The 19,388-nt window shown below is 42.0% G+C and overlaps 1 protein-coding gene across 5 annotated transcripts in view; it reads right to left on the bottom strand.

The window, feature by feature from the left end:
• LPCAT1 (lysophosphatidylcholine acyltransferase 1) overlaps nt 1-19,388 on the bottom strand; it is a 205,533-nt gene that overhangs the window by 73,479 nt on the left and 112,666 nt on the right. For all 5 annotated transcript variants that reach the window (XM_050938231.1, XM_050938227.1, XM_050938226.1 and 2 more), the window contains exons 10-11: nt 14,237-14,362; nt 722-875 (exon numbers count right to left, since the gene is read on the bottom strand). In XM_050938231.1, coding sequence (XP_050794188.1) covers nt 722-875; nt 14,237-14,362 — 280 coding nt within the window. The remainder of the gene's footprint in view (nt 1-721; nt 876-14,236; nt 14,363-19,388) is intronic.

Genomic DNA, 19,388 nt, shown 5'->3' with positions numbered 1-19,388 from the left:
AGTGTCCTGTCTGTTGAGGCCTGTAGTGTTTACTGGATACTGCCGGTGAATACAGACCTTGAGATTTTAGGGTTGCCTTGGAGTCCTTAAGTCCATGGAGTTTGGCATCTCTTTGCTCTGAGAAGAGCGAGGGCCATTCGAATGGGAGATCCTGGAGGGTTTGTTGAACTTCTTGAGGAAACCCTGAAGACTGTAACCATGACCTTTTGTGCATGGTAATAGCCATAACCGTTGATCTGACCCCAGAATTGGCAGCATCCAAGGCTGCCTGGAGGGATGCCCAAACTACTGTCTTCCCTTCTTTGACTAGCGAAGAGAACTCCTGTTTGGTCTCTTGAGGGAGCATGTCCTTAAATTTCTGCATTGCCTCCCACATATTAAAATCACAGCAAAGCTTGCTGGTTCACTATTCGGAGTTGTAACCACCCGTTGAATATACTTTTTGGCCAAACAAGTCCAGCTTTTTGGGGTCCTTTGCCTTGGGCATGGGGTCTGTTTGACCTTGATGGTTCCCCTCATTGGTGGCTGTTTAGTTAACTGGATTTATTTAGACTTACTAGATAAGAAAAAAGCACAAGGGTGTCAAAACTGGGATTTTAAAAAGTGCTCAGCACAGGCTGTATTCGCTCATAATGAAGTCAATGAGTGCATTTTTTAAAATCCCACCGGAAAAACATACGAATTAATTTTTAATTCTCTGTAACATTCTGGTATTTCTTACCTCAACAAAAAGAGCAAACATGTTTTCTAATGTGTCAGAAACTGGGACTTCCAAGTATGCAGCAAACTCTTTAAGACTGACTCTTTTCCCTTTCATTTTCTTGGCACTTTGAGAATATCTATCAAGATCTTTTTCAAGCTTCTCTGGTTTCAGCCTACAACAACAAACAAACAACAAAAAAGGAAAACATCTGACATTTTCAGACTACTTTAAGGGTATGGCTACACTTACAGTTTTGCAGCGCTGGTAGTTACAGCTGTGTTTGTACAGCTGTGTAGGGCCAGCGCTGCAGTGTGGCCACACTGACAGCTACCAGCGCTGCAGTGTGGCCACATTTGCAGCACTTGCAGCGCTGTTGGGAGTGGTGCATTGTGGGCAGCTATCCCAGCATTCAAGTGGCTGCAACGTGCTTTTCAAAAGAGGGGGGTGGGGTGGAATGTGACAGGGAGCGTGGAGGAGACAGACAGAATGGATTTTTGGAGTTGACACTGTTCTCAGCTCCCTGCCTTGCAAGTTCTAAGGTCTTGTGCCTACCTTCAATCATTTTAAAAGTTCTAACTCCCTTCCCCCACTCCTCTCTCATTCACTAATTGCAAATTATGCACAGCTAAATACCTGTCAGACCAGATCAGCAACTGCTGAACACGGACTTCCCCCTCCCCCTCTGCCGTGTGAGCATGCTGTTTCTCTCTTCAAGCAAACAGCTGTGAACATTCCAAAGTAATTCCCCTGCCTGCCTCAGCTCGCTCAGCAAACAGGAGCTGTGTTTGTTTTTTAAATAAGCAGTTTGGCTGAACTCCGAGCTCTCCCTTTCTTCTGGTTTGTTGTGGACAGGAATTCTGGGATACCTCCTTATACCCCGGAGGTCAATAAAAGCGCTGGTGGGTGTCCACACTTGCTGACCAGCGCTGGATCACCAGCGCTGGATCCTCTACACCCGAGGCTCGACCGGGTGTACAGCCAGCGCTGCAACCAGGGAGTTGCAGCGCTGGCCGTGCTTTGCAAGTGTGGCCACATCCTAAGTTGCAGCACTGTAACCCCCTCACCAGCGCTGCAACTCTGTAGTGTAGCCAAGCCCTAAAAGGAATATTACAGACTACTTCTAAAATCATTAAATGTTCCTTGCATTGTGTAAAACAGTGAATGACAGCACTGTAAGATATTATGCAAGAACTCACTTACTTATCCTGATTCACATTTAACCAAAATACCCGGGGCACCATAATTAAGGCTCCAAAGCCAAATCACCCACTTAGTTTCCAACATAGCTCAAAAACCTAATATTCAATGTTATTATTTGTATTAAGTGTAGTGTCCAGGAGCACTATTCATGGACCAGGACCCCACTCTGCTGATTCTTTACCCTTTCATGCAACTGTCAATTGCAGACTATTAGTAGAACAGTGACATAAATGAATAATTATTTCCGCTCTTGCTAATGTTACTGAACGAGAAAGACTTGATGCATGTTGTTTAAAACCAAGATTACTAATAGTGATTACATTCTTAATCCTGTTTGTCAGTCATCACTTTGCACATCCTACCCTGCAAATGCAGTTACTGACAGTATTTGGGGGCCACCTACCAACAAGCAAGGAGGCCAAAAGATCCATCAGTTGAGGTTAGTTAGTATATAATCATAAGTTCACTCATTTCCTTTCCAATTACAGAGCCAGACCTGGTCTACACATAAATTTTGTACTGGTATAACTGTTTTGATTAGGGGTATGACTTTTTAATAAAAATAGTAATATAATTAAAGTGCTAATGATGGAAGCTGAAGGCTTATAAAATGTTATGCTTTGAGTTGCATGAAGAATAAGTTCTGTGCCCTTCTACCATAGCATAAACAAAATCTCAACCAGCAGATTTGTTTTGAATGGTGGATAGCCAAGTTAACTCAGGACAATGTGGCCTTTCCAGTCAGAGGGCATATTTTTATTTCGAAAAGGTAAATGCAATCAATACAGTAGGGCAGTTTCTATGCCCTAGTCTGTTCCCCTTTCTGCTACTGAGGTAGTACATAAAGAGGGCAGGAAACCCACTGAGGATTCCCCCATGTTGGGACAATTATGTGTGGTTTATGGCTGACACAGTCAGGTCACGCAACTCCTTTCTTCCTTGAAGGCCCTAGTGTTGTGGTCTGGCTATCCCCAGTGGCTCAAGTCAGAGCAGTCCCTATCCTGGATTGAAGGAGACAAATCAGGAAATCAGAATAGGCTATTGATCCCCCCCAACTCTACCCCCTCCTTTCCTGGCTTACCCAGGATTGCTGCGAGGAGGGACGGGGGTGATTCTTGGCACTCCTCAAGGCTCTGCCAGGGGCTGTTGAGCTCCTATCCAGCTCTCTATGAGGCCCACCACTCATTAGGGAAACACACAAAGCAGCCAGACCTATTCTCTCTACCCTTCCTATGATGCAGTAATCAGTTAATGGAGGATCTGCAGCAGGGAAGGGAGAATAGCCACTCAGAGTGCTCTAAGCTCAGACCAGAACTGTTCTGAGGCTGCAGCTGAAATTGAAGGAGGCAGTTGGGGAGACAGTGCCCCTAACCACTTCTCTACAACTATATGGCTAGTTCAAACACTTCAATTTAAAAATCACAGGATGCAACTTAGGAAGTACATTTCAATTCATAATCCAATACAAATTTCCTTCTTAGCACCATAGTCTTAATGGCCACAATTTAGAGCATCAAGGGCCATAAGTGGACCAAAGGCTGGAAACCAGTAATCTAGAGATTTTGGCTGTTGCAGTCTAATTGCACCAAAGTACTTGAAGCAAAGGTCTCAAAAATGTAGAGAACTGACCAGACCTGACTGAAATGGAGGATCTGAAAAGGATATCTGATGAGTAATTTGGATTTAGAAAACAGTTAGTGATTGCCAATGAGATATTTCCGCAAGCAGCTCCTTTGATGAGTGTAGTCAGTCAAGGAATTAACTAGAGTGTTTGGAAGCCAGAATTCATACTTAGCGGGGTGATGTGTATTAGCCAACAATGGGCCTGCCTTGTACCTTACTCTGTAATCATTAACGGTAAGAACCAAACTTAACAGCCAAGGGAAATGTGTCAGTTTCATGCTACACAAAGGTAACCTGGAAAACTAGGAGGATCTTACAAGTGAGACTCCTAAATAGGTGGTATTTTTAGATAAGAGCACTTTCAAGGGTTGTCTGGACACCACCATTATGAGGCCTACATTGATAGGGATAGTCTTTTCTGACTTCATTCAAGGGATATGGAAGCACCATTGCTATATATTGTGATTTAACTAGATGCCTAGAAATCTACAATCCCACAATCACATACAATTGGTTAAAAAAATCCTAGTTTAGAAGGGAAGTGAAAACAACCATAACAATGTATAGAGACATGCAGAAAAAAGGTGAAGTCAATACAATGAATATACATTAGAAGTTAAGAATGCACAAAATTGGTAAGGGAAGCTGTAACAGGGTGCTGGCTAGGAGATCCAAGCCAGGCCCGTTAGCCCAGCTCTGCTTAAAAGTGGGGTTAGGACTCACCCTAACCACCTGAGGGGATGCACCTGGGGGCCTGAGTGGCCAGCCTGCTATATAAAGCTGGCTGGGAAGAAGCAGAGGGGGACAGACAGGAAAGGGAAGAGCAAGGAGCCCTAGATCTCTGCTGGCAGGAGAAGCTAGCCGACTCCTGGGTGTTGCTCTGTAAGATACGTAAATAGTAGATGGTGGGGATAGGCACGAACAATAAAAAGGCACTGGTGAATGTACTTTGGAGTGGTCTGACTGAGTTTGTGGAGGGGCTGGGAGAAGGCACCACTACAAGTGGGGTCTTGTCCAGGATTTGGAGCCGGAGACCATGGTTGGCAACCCTGGACATAGAGGAGACCCTCAAATGGCTGGTGAACCAGTAGGAGGGAATGGAGCAGGCTCTGCAAAACGTCCAGGTGTCCCACCAGATGGAGAAACAGACCTTCCTGACCTGGCAGGCCGAATAGCAACGGAGCCGGCAGGACTTTATCAGGGAGCAGACCAACGCACAAGCACAGCTCCTACTGCGGGTGGTGAGTCCTGCAACTGGCCAAGGCACTCGACCCCTGGGCTGGGGACTGTGTAAAATGAGCCCAATGGATGACCTGGACGTGTTCCTAGGGACATTTGAGTGGGTAGCCATGGGCACTGGGTGGAAGAAGACAACCTGGGCCGTCCGGCTTGTGCCGTACTTGATGGGAGAGGCTCAAGCGGCCTACATGGCGCTGAGTGAGGAGCACACCTGGAATTATGAGACTGTACGAGCTGCCATTTTGGACTGCGTGGGCCTGTGGGCCGAGTGCTATAGGCAGAAATTCTGGGCCATATGGAACCATTCAAGTAGTGGTCTTGCCAATGCCATATACAGGAGTAGTAGAACCTCCATATCCCTATTTGATATTTCCTTGTTTATACATCTGGGGTCTGCTTTCGCCACAACATCAAATTGAGAGCACATGTTCAGTTAGTTATCCACCATGACCCCCCAAGTCACTGTCAGAGTCACTGCTTTTCAAGATACAGTTCCTCATCCCGTAAGTATGGTCTCTGTTCTTTGTTCCTAGACCTTGCATTTAGCTCTGTTAAAGTGCATGTTGTCTGACTGTGCCCAGCTTACAAAGTGATGTAGGAAACTGTTTAAATGGCATGTTCTTTTCATTTCTTAGAACAAAGCTTGGTGGAGTAGTATCTGCAAACTTTGTCAGCAATGATTTTATATATTCTTTCAGGCCATTGATAAAAATGCATAACAGCATTTCGTGAAGAACCAATCCCTGCAAGACCTCATTGGATATACAGTAATTCAGTGATGATTCCCTATTTATATATATATTAGGAGATTTATCATTTAGCCAGTTTCTAATCCATTTAATACAAGGATAGTCAATAGGTGGACTGCGGACCAAATCCAGACTGCCAGATGCTTTGAACAGACCCCGAAATCTTTTTATTTACTTATCATTTTTTTATTATTTTCTCTGTAGGCTGGACCTTAATTATACCTTGACTAAGAAACTTGGACCTTGACAAAAAAAAATCGACTATCCCTGATTTAATATGTGCTGTATTGATACTGTATAGTGCTAATTTCTGATCAGGATATCACATAGTACTAAGTCACAAGCCTTACGGAAGTCTTAGTGTATGTCTACACTATGGGATTATTCCGATTTTACATAAACCAGTTTTGTAAAACAGATTGTATAAAGTCGAGTGCATGCGGCCACACTAAGCACATTAATTCGGTGGTGTGCGTCCATGTACAGAGGCTAGCGTCGATTTCTGAAGCGTTGCACTGTGGGAGCTATCCCGTAGCTATCTCATAGTTCCTGCAGTCTCCTGCGCCCACTGGAGATCCCAATGCATGATGGGGCAAAAACAGAGTCGTGGGAGATTCTGGGTAAATGTTGTCACTCAATCCTTCCTCCATGAAAGCAACGGCAGACAATCATTTCACACCCTTTTTCCCTGGATTCCCCTGGCAGACGCCATAGCATGACAACCATGGAGCCCGTTTTGCCTTTTGTCACTGTCACCGTATGTGTACTGGATGCCGCTGACAGAGGCGGTACTGCAGCGCTACACAGCAGCATTCATTTGCCTTTGCAAGGTAGCAGAGATGGTTACCATCCCTATTGTACCGTCTGCCATTGTAAATTGGCAATGAGATGACGGTTATCAACCATTTTGTACCGTTTGCAATTGGAAAGTGGCAATGACAGTTATCAATCATTTTGTACCATCTGCTGCTGTCATGCGTGCTCCTGGCTGGCCTCGCTGACGTCGGCCGGGGGTGCATGGACAAAAATGGGAATGATTCCCCAGGTCGTTCCCTTCTTTATGTTTTGTCTAAAAATAGAGTCAGTCCTGCCTAGAATATGGGACAAGTCTACTACAAAGCCAGAGAGCAGAGCCGCTTTGGGTCAGAGCCCCAGAGATCTCGCAGAAATGATGGGCTGCATGCCATTCCAGGGGGTGCCCCTGCAACAAACTCACCCATTGCTTCCCTCCTCCCCCAACCGTCCTGGGCTACCGTGGCAGTGTCCCTCCATTAGTGTGATGAAGTAATAAAGAATGCAGGAATAAGAAACACTGACTTTTTAGCAAGATAAAATGAGGGGGAGGCAGCCTCCCGCTGCTATGATAGTCCAGGCAGGACATTAAAGGGTGGGGGGGAGAGGATCACAGCTACCCGCTGCTATGATAGTCCAGGGAGTACAGAATCTTTTCTTTAGACACGAAAGGGTGGGGGGTGCTGATGGAGCACAGGCTCCAGCTGCTATGATGAGGACGGTTACCAAGCTTTTTGAACCGTCTGCCAGGAATGACAGGGAGTCATTCCCATTTTTACCCAGGCACTCCCGGCCGACCTCACCGAGGCCAGCCAGGAGCACTCACGGGCTGATGACAGTTTTCCACCATTTTGTACCATCTGCCATCAGGAAAGGAAGGGAAGGGGATGCTGCTGTTCATCGCCGCAGCACCGCGTCTAACAGCAGCATGCAGTAGACATACGGTGACATTGAAAAATGGCAAGAAACGATTTTTTTCCCTTTTCTTTCACGGGGGGGTGGGGGAGGAGGGTAAATTGACGAGATATACCCTGAACCACCCCGGACAATGTTTTTGACCCTTCACACATTGGGAGCTCAGCCAAGAATGCAAATGCATTTCGGAGATTGCGGGGACTGTGGGATAGCTGGAGTCCTCAGTCCCCCCTCCCTCCCTCCATGAGCGTCCATTTGATTCTTTGGCTTTCCGTTACGCTTGTCACGCAGCACTGTGCTGAGTCCCTGCTGTGGCCTCTGTCTATCATAGCCTGGAGATTTTTTCATATGCTTTGTCATGTCGTCTTCTGTAATGGAGCTCTGATAGAACAGATCTGTCTCCCCATACAGCGATCAGATCCAGTATCTCCCGCATAGTCCATGCTGGAGCTCTTTTTGGATTTGGGACTGCATTGCCACCAGTGCTGATCAGAGCTCCACGCTGGGCAAATAGGAAATGAAATTCAAAAGTTCGCGGGGCTTTTCCTGTCTATCTGGCCAGTGCATCCGAGTTCAGATTGCTTTCCAGAGCGGTCACAACGGTGTACTGTGGGATACCGCCCAGAGGCCAATACTGTCGATTTGCGGCCACACTAACCCAAATCCGACATGGCAATACCGATTTCAGCGCTCCTCGGGGAGGAGTACAGAAACCAGTTTAAAGAACCCTTTATATCGATATAAAGGGCCTCGTTGTGTGGACGAGAGCAGGGTTAAATGGGTTTAACGCTGCTAAATTTGGTTTAAACGCGTAGTGTAGACCAGGCCTTAATATATTTACTTCAACACAGTACCCTTATCTATGAAATTTGTAGTCAGAAAACAGTATTACTCATAACAAAGTGCCCCCTTTGTTCTCTGCAATGTATTTTTAAAAACATTACCCTCCCCTTTTCTCCTCCCGCAGGGGCAAATATTTCAACGCAGGCCCTATCTATTCCGTCCCAGAGGCTGGTCCAGATTAGAAGGCGGAAAAAATGAACTTGGGACAACATGTTTGCTGAGCTCATGCAGTCCTCCCGCACTGATAGGGCCCAGCTGAATGCATGGAGGCAAACAATTGCGGAGTCCCGTAAAGCATTACAGGAACACAGAGAGAGGAGGGAGGTGCGCGATGAGAGCAGGCAGGATGCTACGGTCAAGCTCATGGGGGAGCAAATTGACATGCTCTGCTGTGGATCTAATGCGAGAAAGGCAGCAAAACCACAGACTTACATTGCAGCCCCTGCATAATCAAACTCCCTCCTCCCCAAGTTCCATAGCTGAATTACAGGATGAGGAACTGTATCTTGAAAAGCAGTGGCAAAGATTGTGAAGAGAATTTTTTTTTCCAAATACTTATATAACTATGCCAAATGGGACATTCTCATTGATGAGAAGAAATGTAACATTAATTGGCATTTCAGAAAGCTGGCGGAATGATTAATGATTGGAATGTTAAAACTGCTGGTTATAACCTGTTTAGGAAGAATAGAATGGGTAAAAGAGGAGAGGAGGATGGCACTCAATATTAAGACACCATTATCTGTTTTAGAGTTATTTATAACTCTTCCACAATATATTGAATGCATATGGCTGAACGTGCTAACTAACAGAGCCCAGGAAGGGATGAAGGCCTACAGTTACCCAGGTCATTCTCCTTGAATATTGGCACAACATTAGCACTTGTCCAGTGTTCCATAAATTCCCTAATATTCCAAGGTTTATTAAAAACGAACATCAGCAGGCCAGAGAGCTCCTCAGCCAACACTTTAAGGTCTCTTGGGTGGAAGTTTTTCAGGCCTGCTCATTTAAAATTGTATATCCTTATCTGATGGTCTTTCTAGTCCATTAGTAACTAAGTAGTATGTTAAAGTACATCATCCTCATGTGATTAGCCTAACAGATCTTGGGCAAAATAATGGAAAAGTTGCTACAAGGTTTAATTGATAAGGAATTAAAGGATGGTAATATAATTAATACTAGTTAATGTGATTTTATGGAAAGGAAGTCTTGTCAAACAACTCCTTTATTTCATTTTTTGATGTGATAAGTTTGATTGATAAAGGGTAACTGCATAAATGTGTTAGTACTATACAATATGAATAATTAAATGAATTCTGTAAATATAGTATACTTAGATTACTGTAAGGCATTTGACTCTAGTACCACATGACATTATGATTAAAAAATTAACACTATCAATATCAGTTAATCATACATTAAGTGGATTAAAAACTGGCTAACTGACAAATCCCAAGAAGTCATTTTCAATGAAGAATCATCATTGAATAGGGTTGTTTTTAAGGGGGTCCGCAGATACCAGTTCCAGGACTTTTGCTGTTTTTATCAATGATCTGGAATATGAAATCACTGCTGATAAAGTTTGCAGATCAAATTTCAACATTGACAGTGGAGAGGTAAATAATGAGGAGGACAGGGCAGTCACATAAGGTGATCTGATCACTTGGTAAAATGAGCCCATCCAAACAAAATGATTTTTAATGCAGCCAAATGGAGGGTCATAAATCTAAGGACAAGGAATCCAGGCCATACCTACAGAATGGGGACTCTGTTTGAGAAAGCAGTGATTCTGAAAAAGGTTTACGGGTCATAGTGAACAAGCAGCTTAATATGATCTCCTATGATCTCCCTTTTTGCCACAGCACACCACAAATACATGATCCTTTGATGTATAAACAGAGGGTCATGAGTAGGAGTACGGAAGTGATTTTAACTCTGTACATGTCATTGGTGAGAGTGATACTGGAATACTATGTCCAGTTTTGGTGTTCACATTTTAAAATGGATATTCAATAACCAGAGAAGGTGCAGAAAAGAGCCACAACTATTATTTGAGGGCTAGACAAAATGCTTTACAGTGAGAGACTTACGGAGATCAATCTGATTAGCTTATCAAAAAGATCAGGGGCGACTTGATTATAGTGTACAAGTACCTTTACAGGGTGAAAATACTGGCTATGAAAGGCCTTTAATCTGGCAGAGAAAATCATAACATGGCTGAAAGCTGGAATCAGATAAATTTCAAATCAGAAATGAGGCACACATTTTTAACTATGAGGGTGATTTGTCATTGGAACAAGCCACCAAGAGATGTGGTGAACATTTCATCTCTCGATGTCTTCAAAGCAACACTGGATGCCTTTCTGGAAGATATGCTTTAACCAAACAAGTTATTGGGCTTGATTTAGGGTTAATTGAGTGAAATGCAATGGCTTTATAATACACAGGAGGTCAGAACAGAAGATCTAGTGGTCCCTTCTGGTCTTCAAAATCCACGAATCTATGAAAACAGGGCAATTCAATGTAGCAGACAAAACTATAACATGATCAACTGACAGGAATTCAAAGCTAGATAAATTCATACTGCAAATAAAGTGTAAATTTTAACTGGAACAACCTACTAAGGTATGTGGTAAATTCTACATCATTTGAAATCTTTATAATTAAGACTGGATATCTTCCTAGAAGTCATGCTCTTGTTCACCCACAAGTTTTTGGGCTTGATGTAGGAATTTACTGAGTGACATTTTAGGAGGTCAAACTACATAATTGCAACAGTGACTGCACCTCAAGCAAGTGTATGTTGAGGGTCCTACTGCAAACTACATTCCACTATGCAAAAAAACAGGATTGCAATCTTCCTATTAGTGGGGAAAAGCCAAGAACAGCTGTGATTTTCCATAATGTACAGATGCCATGGTGGATAAAAATCCATGATTTAAAAATAAATAGTTTTTTTTTTAATTTAAATCAGATTTTTTTCTTTGTAAAAATAAACCTGTTTAAAATTAAGTATGAATTCAATATAACACATGATATGGCCTAAACTTATTACAATCTCTTAAAATGTATAAATAAAAAATAAAGAAAGTATTGGGGGAAAACATCTAACTTTTGAGGTTAAGCTTTATAAATATGGCACAACAGGTCAGCCTAAGTCAGTCAGGAGACTGTCTCATTTTCAAAACACTTAAGCGAATAGGGACTAAAACTCCAGTCCCTTTCACTTAGGTGTATTTGAAACACATTTTCCAGGATGACTGGAAATAATCAGTTTAATTCACTGACTACAATTAATCACTCTGTTTAATAAATAATTTAGTTATAAATGTGAAACATGTTTTGATAAGAAAAATTTACTTATCCAAAATATTTAAGGTTTTGTTTAATAAAAAAATGAATTTTATATGTGGTTTCTTGTTTAATTAATTTCCAGTTACCATCCTAAGGCAGCATGACACAAATAATGAGCCAAAAGTTAATATATCATTCAACATTTTCTAACATACTAAAACTGTACAAATAATACGTATCTGAAAATATTAAGCCATATCATTGCTTAAATAAATGTATATAGTTACAGGGTACCACACTAGCTAGCAAAAAAGATGTCCCAAATATAGTATAAAGGCTCTATTTAGTTGTAAATCAATATTTTTTAATGCTTATATCAATCACTGAGAATGCATCTTTCTTTAGAAAATAACTAGAGTACAAATGGAAAAATTGATTAAAACCAATTATTTAAATCAGTGCTTTCCACTTAGTGATTTAACTCAATCCATTCTGATAAACACCTAATTCACGGAGCTTATCACCTTGATAGGCACCCAAAACAGGGAGTCACAGAGCCTCTGAAAAATCAAGGAAGAATGCCCATTTAGCAGAGTTTCATTGTTGGTTTTGGCAACAGCCACTAACATCCAGAATTCAAGGGGACATAAATTGGGCGAACAGCTTTGAGGCTGATTGGTAGCCGGCTGAGCAGTCACAGAAGCCAAGCAATGTTGCAAGGAGACTAAAATGAGCCCTAGGATTAGCACCTGCATACTAAAGGAGAGGGGTTTACTCTGAGTACAGGTCAGCTCAGAGCCTTTAGAGATAAATTTGGTGTGGAGAATAGAATGGTCCTGCTGACTCCCTGTAGCATTCTCTATTGTCCTGTTGGAGATCCTTTTAGGTGCAAGGTATCTACAGAAAAAGCACTTATCCTTACTGTTCTTCTATCGTCTATATTTCCTACACTAGAAATTATTTTCTCCTTTCCTTCCTCCTGTGTACAGCTGCTGGAAGATAAAGGATTAATTAGTGAAAGGAAATAATTAGAGTTGGAAAAGGAAACATGAGGCTATAGTCCATGCCTCCAGGTGAGGAGGCAAACAAGAACACTTGAAAGAAAGTTGCCAGATTGGTGTCTCAGATGATGAAAATGAACATGCGTTGGTCTGCACTGCTTTGGATTGTTATTGAGTAGAACCTGTCATCAGCATTGATGCATATTCTCTGGAATGGTGGTTGAAGCATGAAGGGTCATATTAATGTTTAGCACATCTGGCATGTAAATATCTTGTGACGCCGGCTACAACAGTGCCATGAAAACACCTTTCTCACTTTGAGGTGACGTAAACAAGAAGCAGGCAGCATTATCTTCTGCAATGTAAACAAACTTGTTTGTCTGAGACATTAGCTGAACAAGAAATAGGACTGAGTGAACTTGTAGGCTTTAAAGTTTTACATTGTTTTATTTTTGAATGCAGGTTATTTTTCTTTTTCTTTTTTTTTTTTTATATAATTCAACATTTGTAAGTTCAACTTTCCTGATAAAGAGACTGCACTACAGTACTTGTATTAGGTGAATTGAAAAATACTGTATTTTGTTTTTTACATTGCAAATATTTGTAATAAAAAGTAAATATAAAGTGAGCACTGTGCACTTTGTATTCTGTTATAATTGAAATCAACATATTTGAAAATGGAGAAAACACCCAAAAATATTTGAATAAATGGTATTCTATTATTAACAGTGCAATTAATCGTGATTATATTTTTTTAATCACTTGACAGCCCTAGTGCTTACACATCAGCCTTAATCAACATTGGCAGAAGACAGAACCATAAGCTGTCCATAGCTGCTTTTTCTAGGCATGCTGGGAGAGGAGCAACCAGTTGAAGCACTGTGTACATTTGTTGTCTTATAATACAAGATCATCTGAGACTTGTCTGAAGTGTAACAAGTGTGGGATTTTAAAAATAAATCCAGTGAGATGATTCCAGGCACTTGAGGAAGACAGACAAAACACTAATAATATTGTTTAGCTAGGCCACACTTTAACTAAGTAACACATCTGGGAACTATTGAGCAACAAGACATCCAGTGCAGCTCATCCTTCTTTCTGTAAGTTGTGCCACCCAGATGTCCACTATTGGCACCCTTGTATCTTTCTTTACTACCAGGGGTGGGCTGCCCCCAGCCCACTCCCCCACACAGTGACCCCAGCACTGTTTGCTGCGTTCTGACTGCTACCTCCTTGTATGAAAATTAAGGGAAGGGGGGTTGACTCCTTGCCATACAAGACATTAGGAGCCCCAATTCAATTTCCCACTTTCTTTAGGAGATGCCTTCTAATCTGCAGTGGAACTGGACCCCCTATCAAATGAGTATCCATATGAGGCATCCACCAAGTTGTGACAACATTAATTTTACAATCTGACCGAACCCACCAGTTCCTTGGGCTGCTCAGGAGAAAATGACACAACCCTATACTGTGTCCAGGCCAATCTGGCGGTGAGGGAAAAATTTCTTCCCAGCCTCCCAAAATATAACTAGGATGATGCCCAAAACCTGGATATCCTGCTCTCATCCCAGGAGGAAAAGCTTTGTTCAGGGTGCAGAATGACATCTCAGACGGGAGGAAGGGCTTACAAACTGACAGCTGATGGCTCAGGAGCCAAAAGACTAACACTGCAATCTTCTGTCCTTAAAGTACTGGTCCAGAAAAAACCTCTCCAACCTTGAAGGGCGCAAGGAGGGGACCTCTAGTGAGGTACTTCTTGAAATATACATTAGTGCTTCCTGTTTGTAATATAAAATTCCATTTTCTAGTCATAAAGGTAACTAAGACAGTTGCGTTTGTATAAATGTTAGTAAATAAAAATCATTTTATATGCTCACCCAAGGCTTCTCACAAGCTTTGCAAATTCTAAAAGGCAGGTGTTTGAAGGCAGACGAAGTTGTCCTTCAGCCAAAGCTAGCTGGCAGTCTTCAAATGTGTAGTCTGTTACTGAAACTCCCAAGGCCCTTAAGTAAAGAAACTCAATACAGTAAATATAATCTCTTTTGATACACACAAATCTATCGTTTACATACAAACACACACCCCTACCCCCTTTATTACCTTGACTGTGTACAAAATTAAATCCTATACAAATATATCAAAGGAAAAATTTTAAAAGTGAATAGCCAGTGGAAAAAATGCTCATACAAAAAACAGAAGATACATTCTCATAGACTCATAGACTCTAGGACTGGAAGGGACCTCGAGAGGTCATCGAGTCCAGTCCCTTGCCCTCATGGCAGGACCAAATATTGTCTAGACCATCCCTAATAGACATTTATCTAACCTACTCTTAAATATCTCCAGAGATGGAGATTCCACAACTTCCCTAGGCAATCTATTCCAGTGTTTAACTACCCTGACAGTTAGGAACTTTTTCCTAATGTCCAACCTAAATCTCCCTTGCTGCAGTTTAAGCCCATTGTTTCTTGTTCTATCATTGGAGGCTAAGGTGAACAAGATTCTATAAAGACCTGGTGCAGAATGTTTACTTTGACTCTTCAGATACAGGTCCAAGGAGATACAAAGAAAAGAACACTAAGGATAATATAAAAGGTGAACAAAAATAAGGAAATAAAACTCACATTAAAGCTTCCTGAAGTATGATCCTGGAAAAAGTACCACTGACCTACAGGGTCCCAGAGCCTGAGCTCCAGCCCCAGCCCAGATCTCTACACAGCAATGAAACAATCCCACAGCCCGATCCCCTGTGAGCCCGAGTCAGCTGGCATGGGCCAGCCTGGGTTTTTCTTTGCTCTGTAGACATACCCAGAAACTGAGGAGGGTGGTGTCCTAAGGTGAAATTGACACAGGAAAACCAGAGACTGTGAAATTTTGACCAGGAATCCCAGAGCTGAGGTAAAATTGATGAAAGCTCCTTACTCATAGGTGAAACTGACAAGAATGCTTGTGAAAGTGATGATGGCAGCCTATGAGAAGGCAACATCTGCTGTTTATGATTGACAAAACATTACAAAATGGATGCAACAGTGGAGGACCTCAATATAGCTGCTTGGCAGATTTCCTTAGGAAAACTGTATTTCTCCCTCCCTTCTCACTCCCCAAAAAGTTAAAAGTAGGTCTTGGAGAGAAAGCTTTTATACTAAGAAGAAATGTTTTCTCTCTTATAAGAATTAATAATTGCTTCTCAGACATAATAGGCAATAATTGCTTTTGAAGCTTTGAGACCTCAATTCATGCCAGCATAGGTGATTAAAGAAACACCCGTTTTTTGGAAATACTTTTTCTGCCTAAGTAGAATTTTATAGCTCAACAGATTTAGGTAATGCCCCCTTACTTCCTTAGGAGGATTAGAGCAGAATGAAGACAATGTAATCGCTTGCTTTAGATGATAAGATAACACTGCTTTAGGAAGGAATGCAAATGTTCTCCAAAGAACTACATTGTCAGGAAAGAAGTCAAGGCTTTCTTAAAGGATAAAGGAAGTAATTTACTGGATCTTCCTTGCCCAAATTATGACCCCAAACAATGCAACTTTAAGTGACAAGAACAATAAAGTACCCCCCCATTTATTTAAAAGATTATTTCCTTAAACATGCCAGTTCCATGTTAAGTGTCCAACTAATAACAAGTACTTTAACTGGAAGAGTAAATTTTGTAACTGCTTTGATGGATCTGAACACGAGAGGGTGAGAAACTAAACTCTTATTTTGGATGAATGGAGGGCCTCCCGCAAAGGCAGTCAGTATAAGGACCGATAAGATGCCATGGCTCAGATATTTAATGAAGCCATCAAATAATAAGCAAAGTTAGGTTGGCATGTACTGATTTTGCAGTGAGGCCATATCCAGATAAATTCATCGAATTCAGGTAGACAGAGTCACATGATGCATGAGAACCCTTTCTGGAGGGGTCTCATCAGGATATACATTATGAATAGCCAGTAATGGGTCTGCTATGACCAGGGGCGGCTCTAGGGATTTTGCTGCCCCAAGCATGCCAGGCAGGCTGTCTCTGGCAGTTTGCCTGCGGGAGGTCCACCGAAGCTGCAGGACAAGTGGACCATCCGCAGGCAAACTGCCGGAGGCAGCCTGCCTGCCGCCCTCACGGCGCTGGCAGAGCACCCCCCTGGCTTCCTGCCCCAAGCACGCGCTTGGCGTGCTGGGGCCTGGAGCCGCCCCTGGCTATGACCAAAGGAACTGTGCTGATTAGGGCAAGGGGAATAATTTTGGCTGGTAGGAGGGGGCTTACCCCAAGTAACTCAAGCATGCCTGGAGAGTATCCTTTGGCCTACTTCCATTGCATGACAACAGACCCTAACTTTTTTCCATGGCCTTCTAGATTTTCTCTCCTGAGGGACTAAGGCTTCTGGTGGCCAAGGTCTGGTGTTAGCAGACACTCTCAGCACCCAACGCAACCTCTTCAGAGGGACATATGATGGCTACAACTCACAGATGCAAGAGAAAGAGGGAGGGAGGGGGAAACTCTAAGGTCTGGAGTCTAGCTTGTGATAGGTCAAGATGGGAGAAATGCATTGATAGACTGAACCCAGAGTGTACATAGTGGGAGCAAATGGGTGCTAAAACTCTGATCCATCAGTATCTATGGGAGTGGCTGGTCTATAGTCTTTCACACTTACAATGGATTGCCAATGACTGGAAATTAAGTTCAAAACCTTATGAAATTTGCTCAACATTAGAGCTAACAAGAGGAATCTAACCAACGTTTTATGAAGTACAGGAATCTATGTGACTAATAAGCAAGCAGCAATTGCTATACACAAATTTTAATATTCCTGCCTCCAGTGGTAAGCCGAAGAAGATGCCCAACAATTCCCTGGACAGGCAGAAGGCAAATACATGAGAAATTTAAATTGCAAGTGCAACCTTATTTTTTTTAGTTACAAGAATGGAGAATCATATAATCGTAGGACTGGAAGGGACTTTGAGAGATTATCTAGTGCAGTCCCCTGCACTCATGGCAGGACTAAGTATTATCTAGACCATCCCTGACAGGTGTTTGTCTAATCCGCTCTAAAAATCTCCAGTGATGGAGATTCCACAACTTCCCTAGGCAAGTTATTACAGTGCTTAACTACCCTGAGAGTTGGGAAGTATTTCCTAATGTATAACCTAAACAGCCCTTGCTGCAACTTAAGCCATTGCTTCTTGTCCTATCCTCAGAGGTTAACAAGAACCATTTACCTGCCTCCTCCTTGTAACAATCTTTTACGTAGGTGAAAACTGTTATGTCCCCCATCAAGTCTTCTCTTCTTCAGACTAAAACCCGATTTTTTCAATCAAGGTCATGTTTTCTAGATCTTAGTCATTTTTGTTGCTCTTCTCTGGATTTTCTCCAATTTGTCCAAATCTATCCTGAAATGTGGTGCCCAGAACTGGACACAATATTTCAGTTGAGGCCTAATCAGCACAGAGTAAAGCAGAAGAATTACTTCTCGTGTCTTGCTTACAACACTCCTGCTAATACATCCCAGAATTATATTCGTTTTTGCAACAGTGTTACTCTTGACTCATATTTAGCTTGTGATTCACTGACCCACAGACTCCTTTCCGCAGTACTCTATCCTAGGCAGTCATTTTTCATGTTGTACATATGCAACTTATTGTTCTTTCTAAAGTGGAGTACTTTGCGTTTGTCCTTACTGAATTTCATCCTATTTACTGCAGACCATTTCTCCAGTTTGTCCAGATCATTTTGAATTTTACTCCTACCGTCCAAAGTACTTGCAACCCCTCCAAGCTTGGTACTGACCGCAAACTTTATAGGGTTACTCTTGATGCTATTAACTAAACCACTGATGAAGATATTGAACAGAACCAGTTCCAGAACTAATTCCTGTGGGAAATCCCATCCAATATGCCCTTCCCGCTTGACCGTGAACCACTGATAACTATTCTCTGGAAATGGTTTTCCAACCACTTATGCACCCACCTTATAGTAACTCCATCTAGGTTGTATTTCCCTAGTTTGTTTATGAGAAGGTCATGCAAGACAATATCAAAAGCCTTAATAAAGTCAAGATTACCGCATCTACTGCTTCCCCCCAACTATAAGGCTTGTTACACTGTCAAAGAAAGCTGTTAGGTTGGTTTGACCTGATTTGTTCTTGACTAATCCATGCTCACTGTTAATTATTGTATTATCTTCTAGGTGTTTGCAAACTGATTGCTTATTTGCTCCATTATTTTTCAGGTATTGAAGTTAAGCTGACTGGTCTGTAATTCCCCAGGTTGTCCTTATTTCCCGTTTTAGAGACTGGCACTATATTTGCCCTTTTATAGTCCTCTAGAATCTCTCTGGAATCCATGACTTTTCAAAGATAATCGCTAATGGCTCAGATACCTCCTTAGTCAGCTCCCTGATTATTCTAGGTTGTATTTCATCAGGCCCTGGTGACTTGAAGACATCTGACTTGTCTAAATAATTTTAAACTTGCTCTCTCCTTATTTTAGCCTCTGATCCTACCTCATTTTCACTGGCATTCACCTTTGTGTGTGTGTGTGTGTATAGTCATTTAGCACCTGTTATTGTTCCACACACCCCCACCCTCACTGAGTTATGGGCCTATCCTCTTACTTCTAATGTAGAATGTTCTATTGTCGCCCTATGTCTCCAGCTAGTTTAATCTTGTTCTGTGTCATGGCCTTTCTAATTTTGTCCCTACATACTTGTGTTTATTTATATTCATCCTTTGTAATTTGACCTAGTTTCCACTTTTTGTGGGACTCTTTTTTGAATTTCAGGTCACTGAAGATTTCCTCGTTAAGTCAGGGTGGTGTCCTGCCATACTTTCTATCTTTCTGATGCAGTAGGATAGTTTTCCCTTGTGCCCTTATATACCATATGCCATTTCTCAAATATAACAAAGCATCATAGTGTTTTTCCTACATCTTCATATACACACAAAATACCTTGCATTTTTTTTCATCTTGCACCTTTTCCTCCTCTTATATACTTAAACTATTTTAATAGTTATAATTTTCAGGTGTACCTTTGACTGGAGCCTAA

Source organism: Gopherus flavomarginatus, chromosome 2 (assembly GCF_025201925.1).
Source record: "Gopherus flavomarginatus isolate rGopFla2 chromosome 2, rGopFla2.mat.asm, whole genome shotgun sequence".
Classification (NCBI taxonomy): Eukaryota; Metazoa; Chordata; order Testudines; family Testudinidae; genus Gopherus; species Gopherus flavomarginatus.
This window is presented reverse-complemented; position numbering and strand designations above follow the sequence as displayed.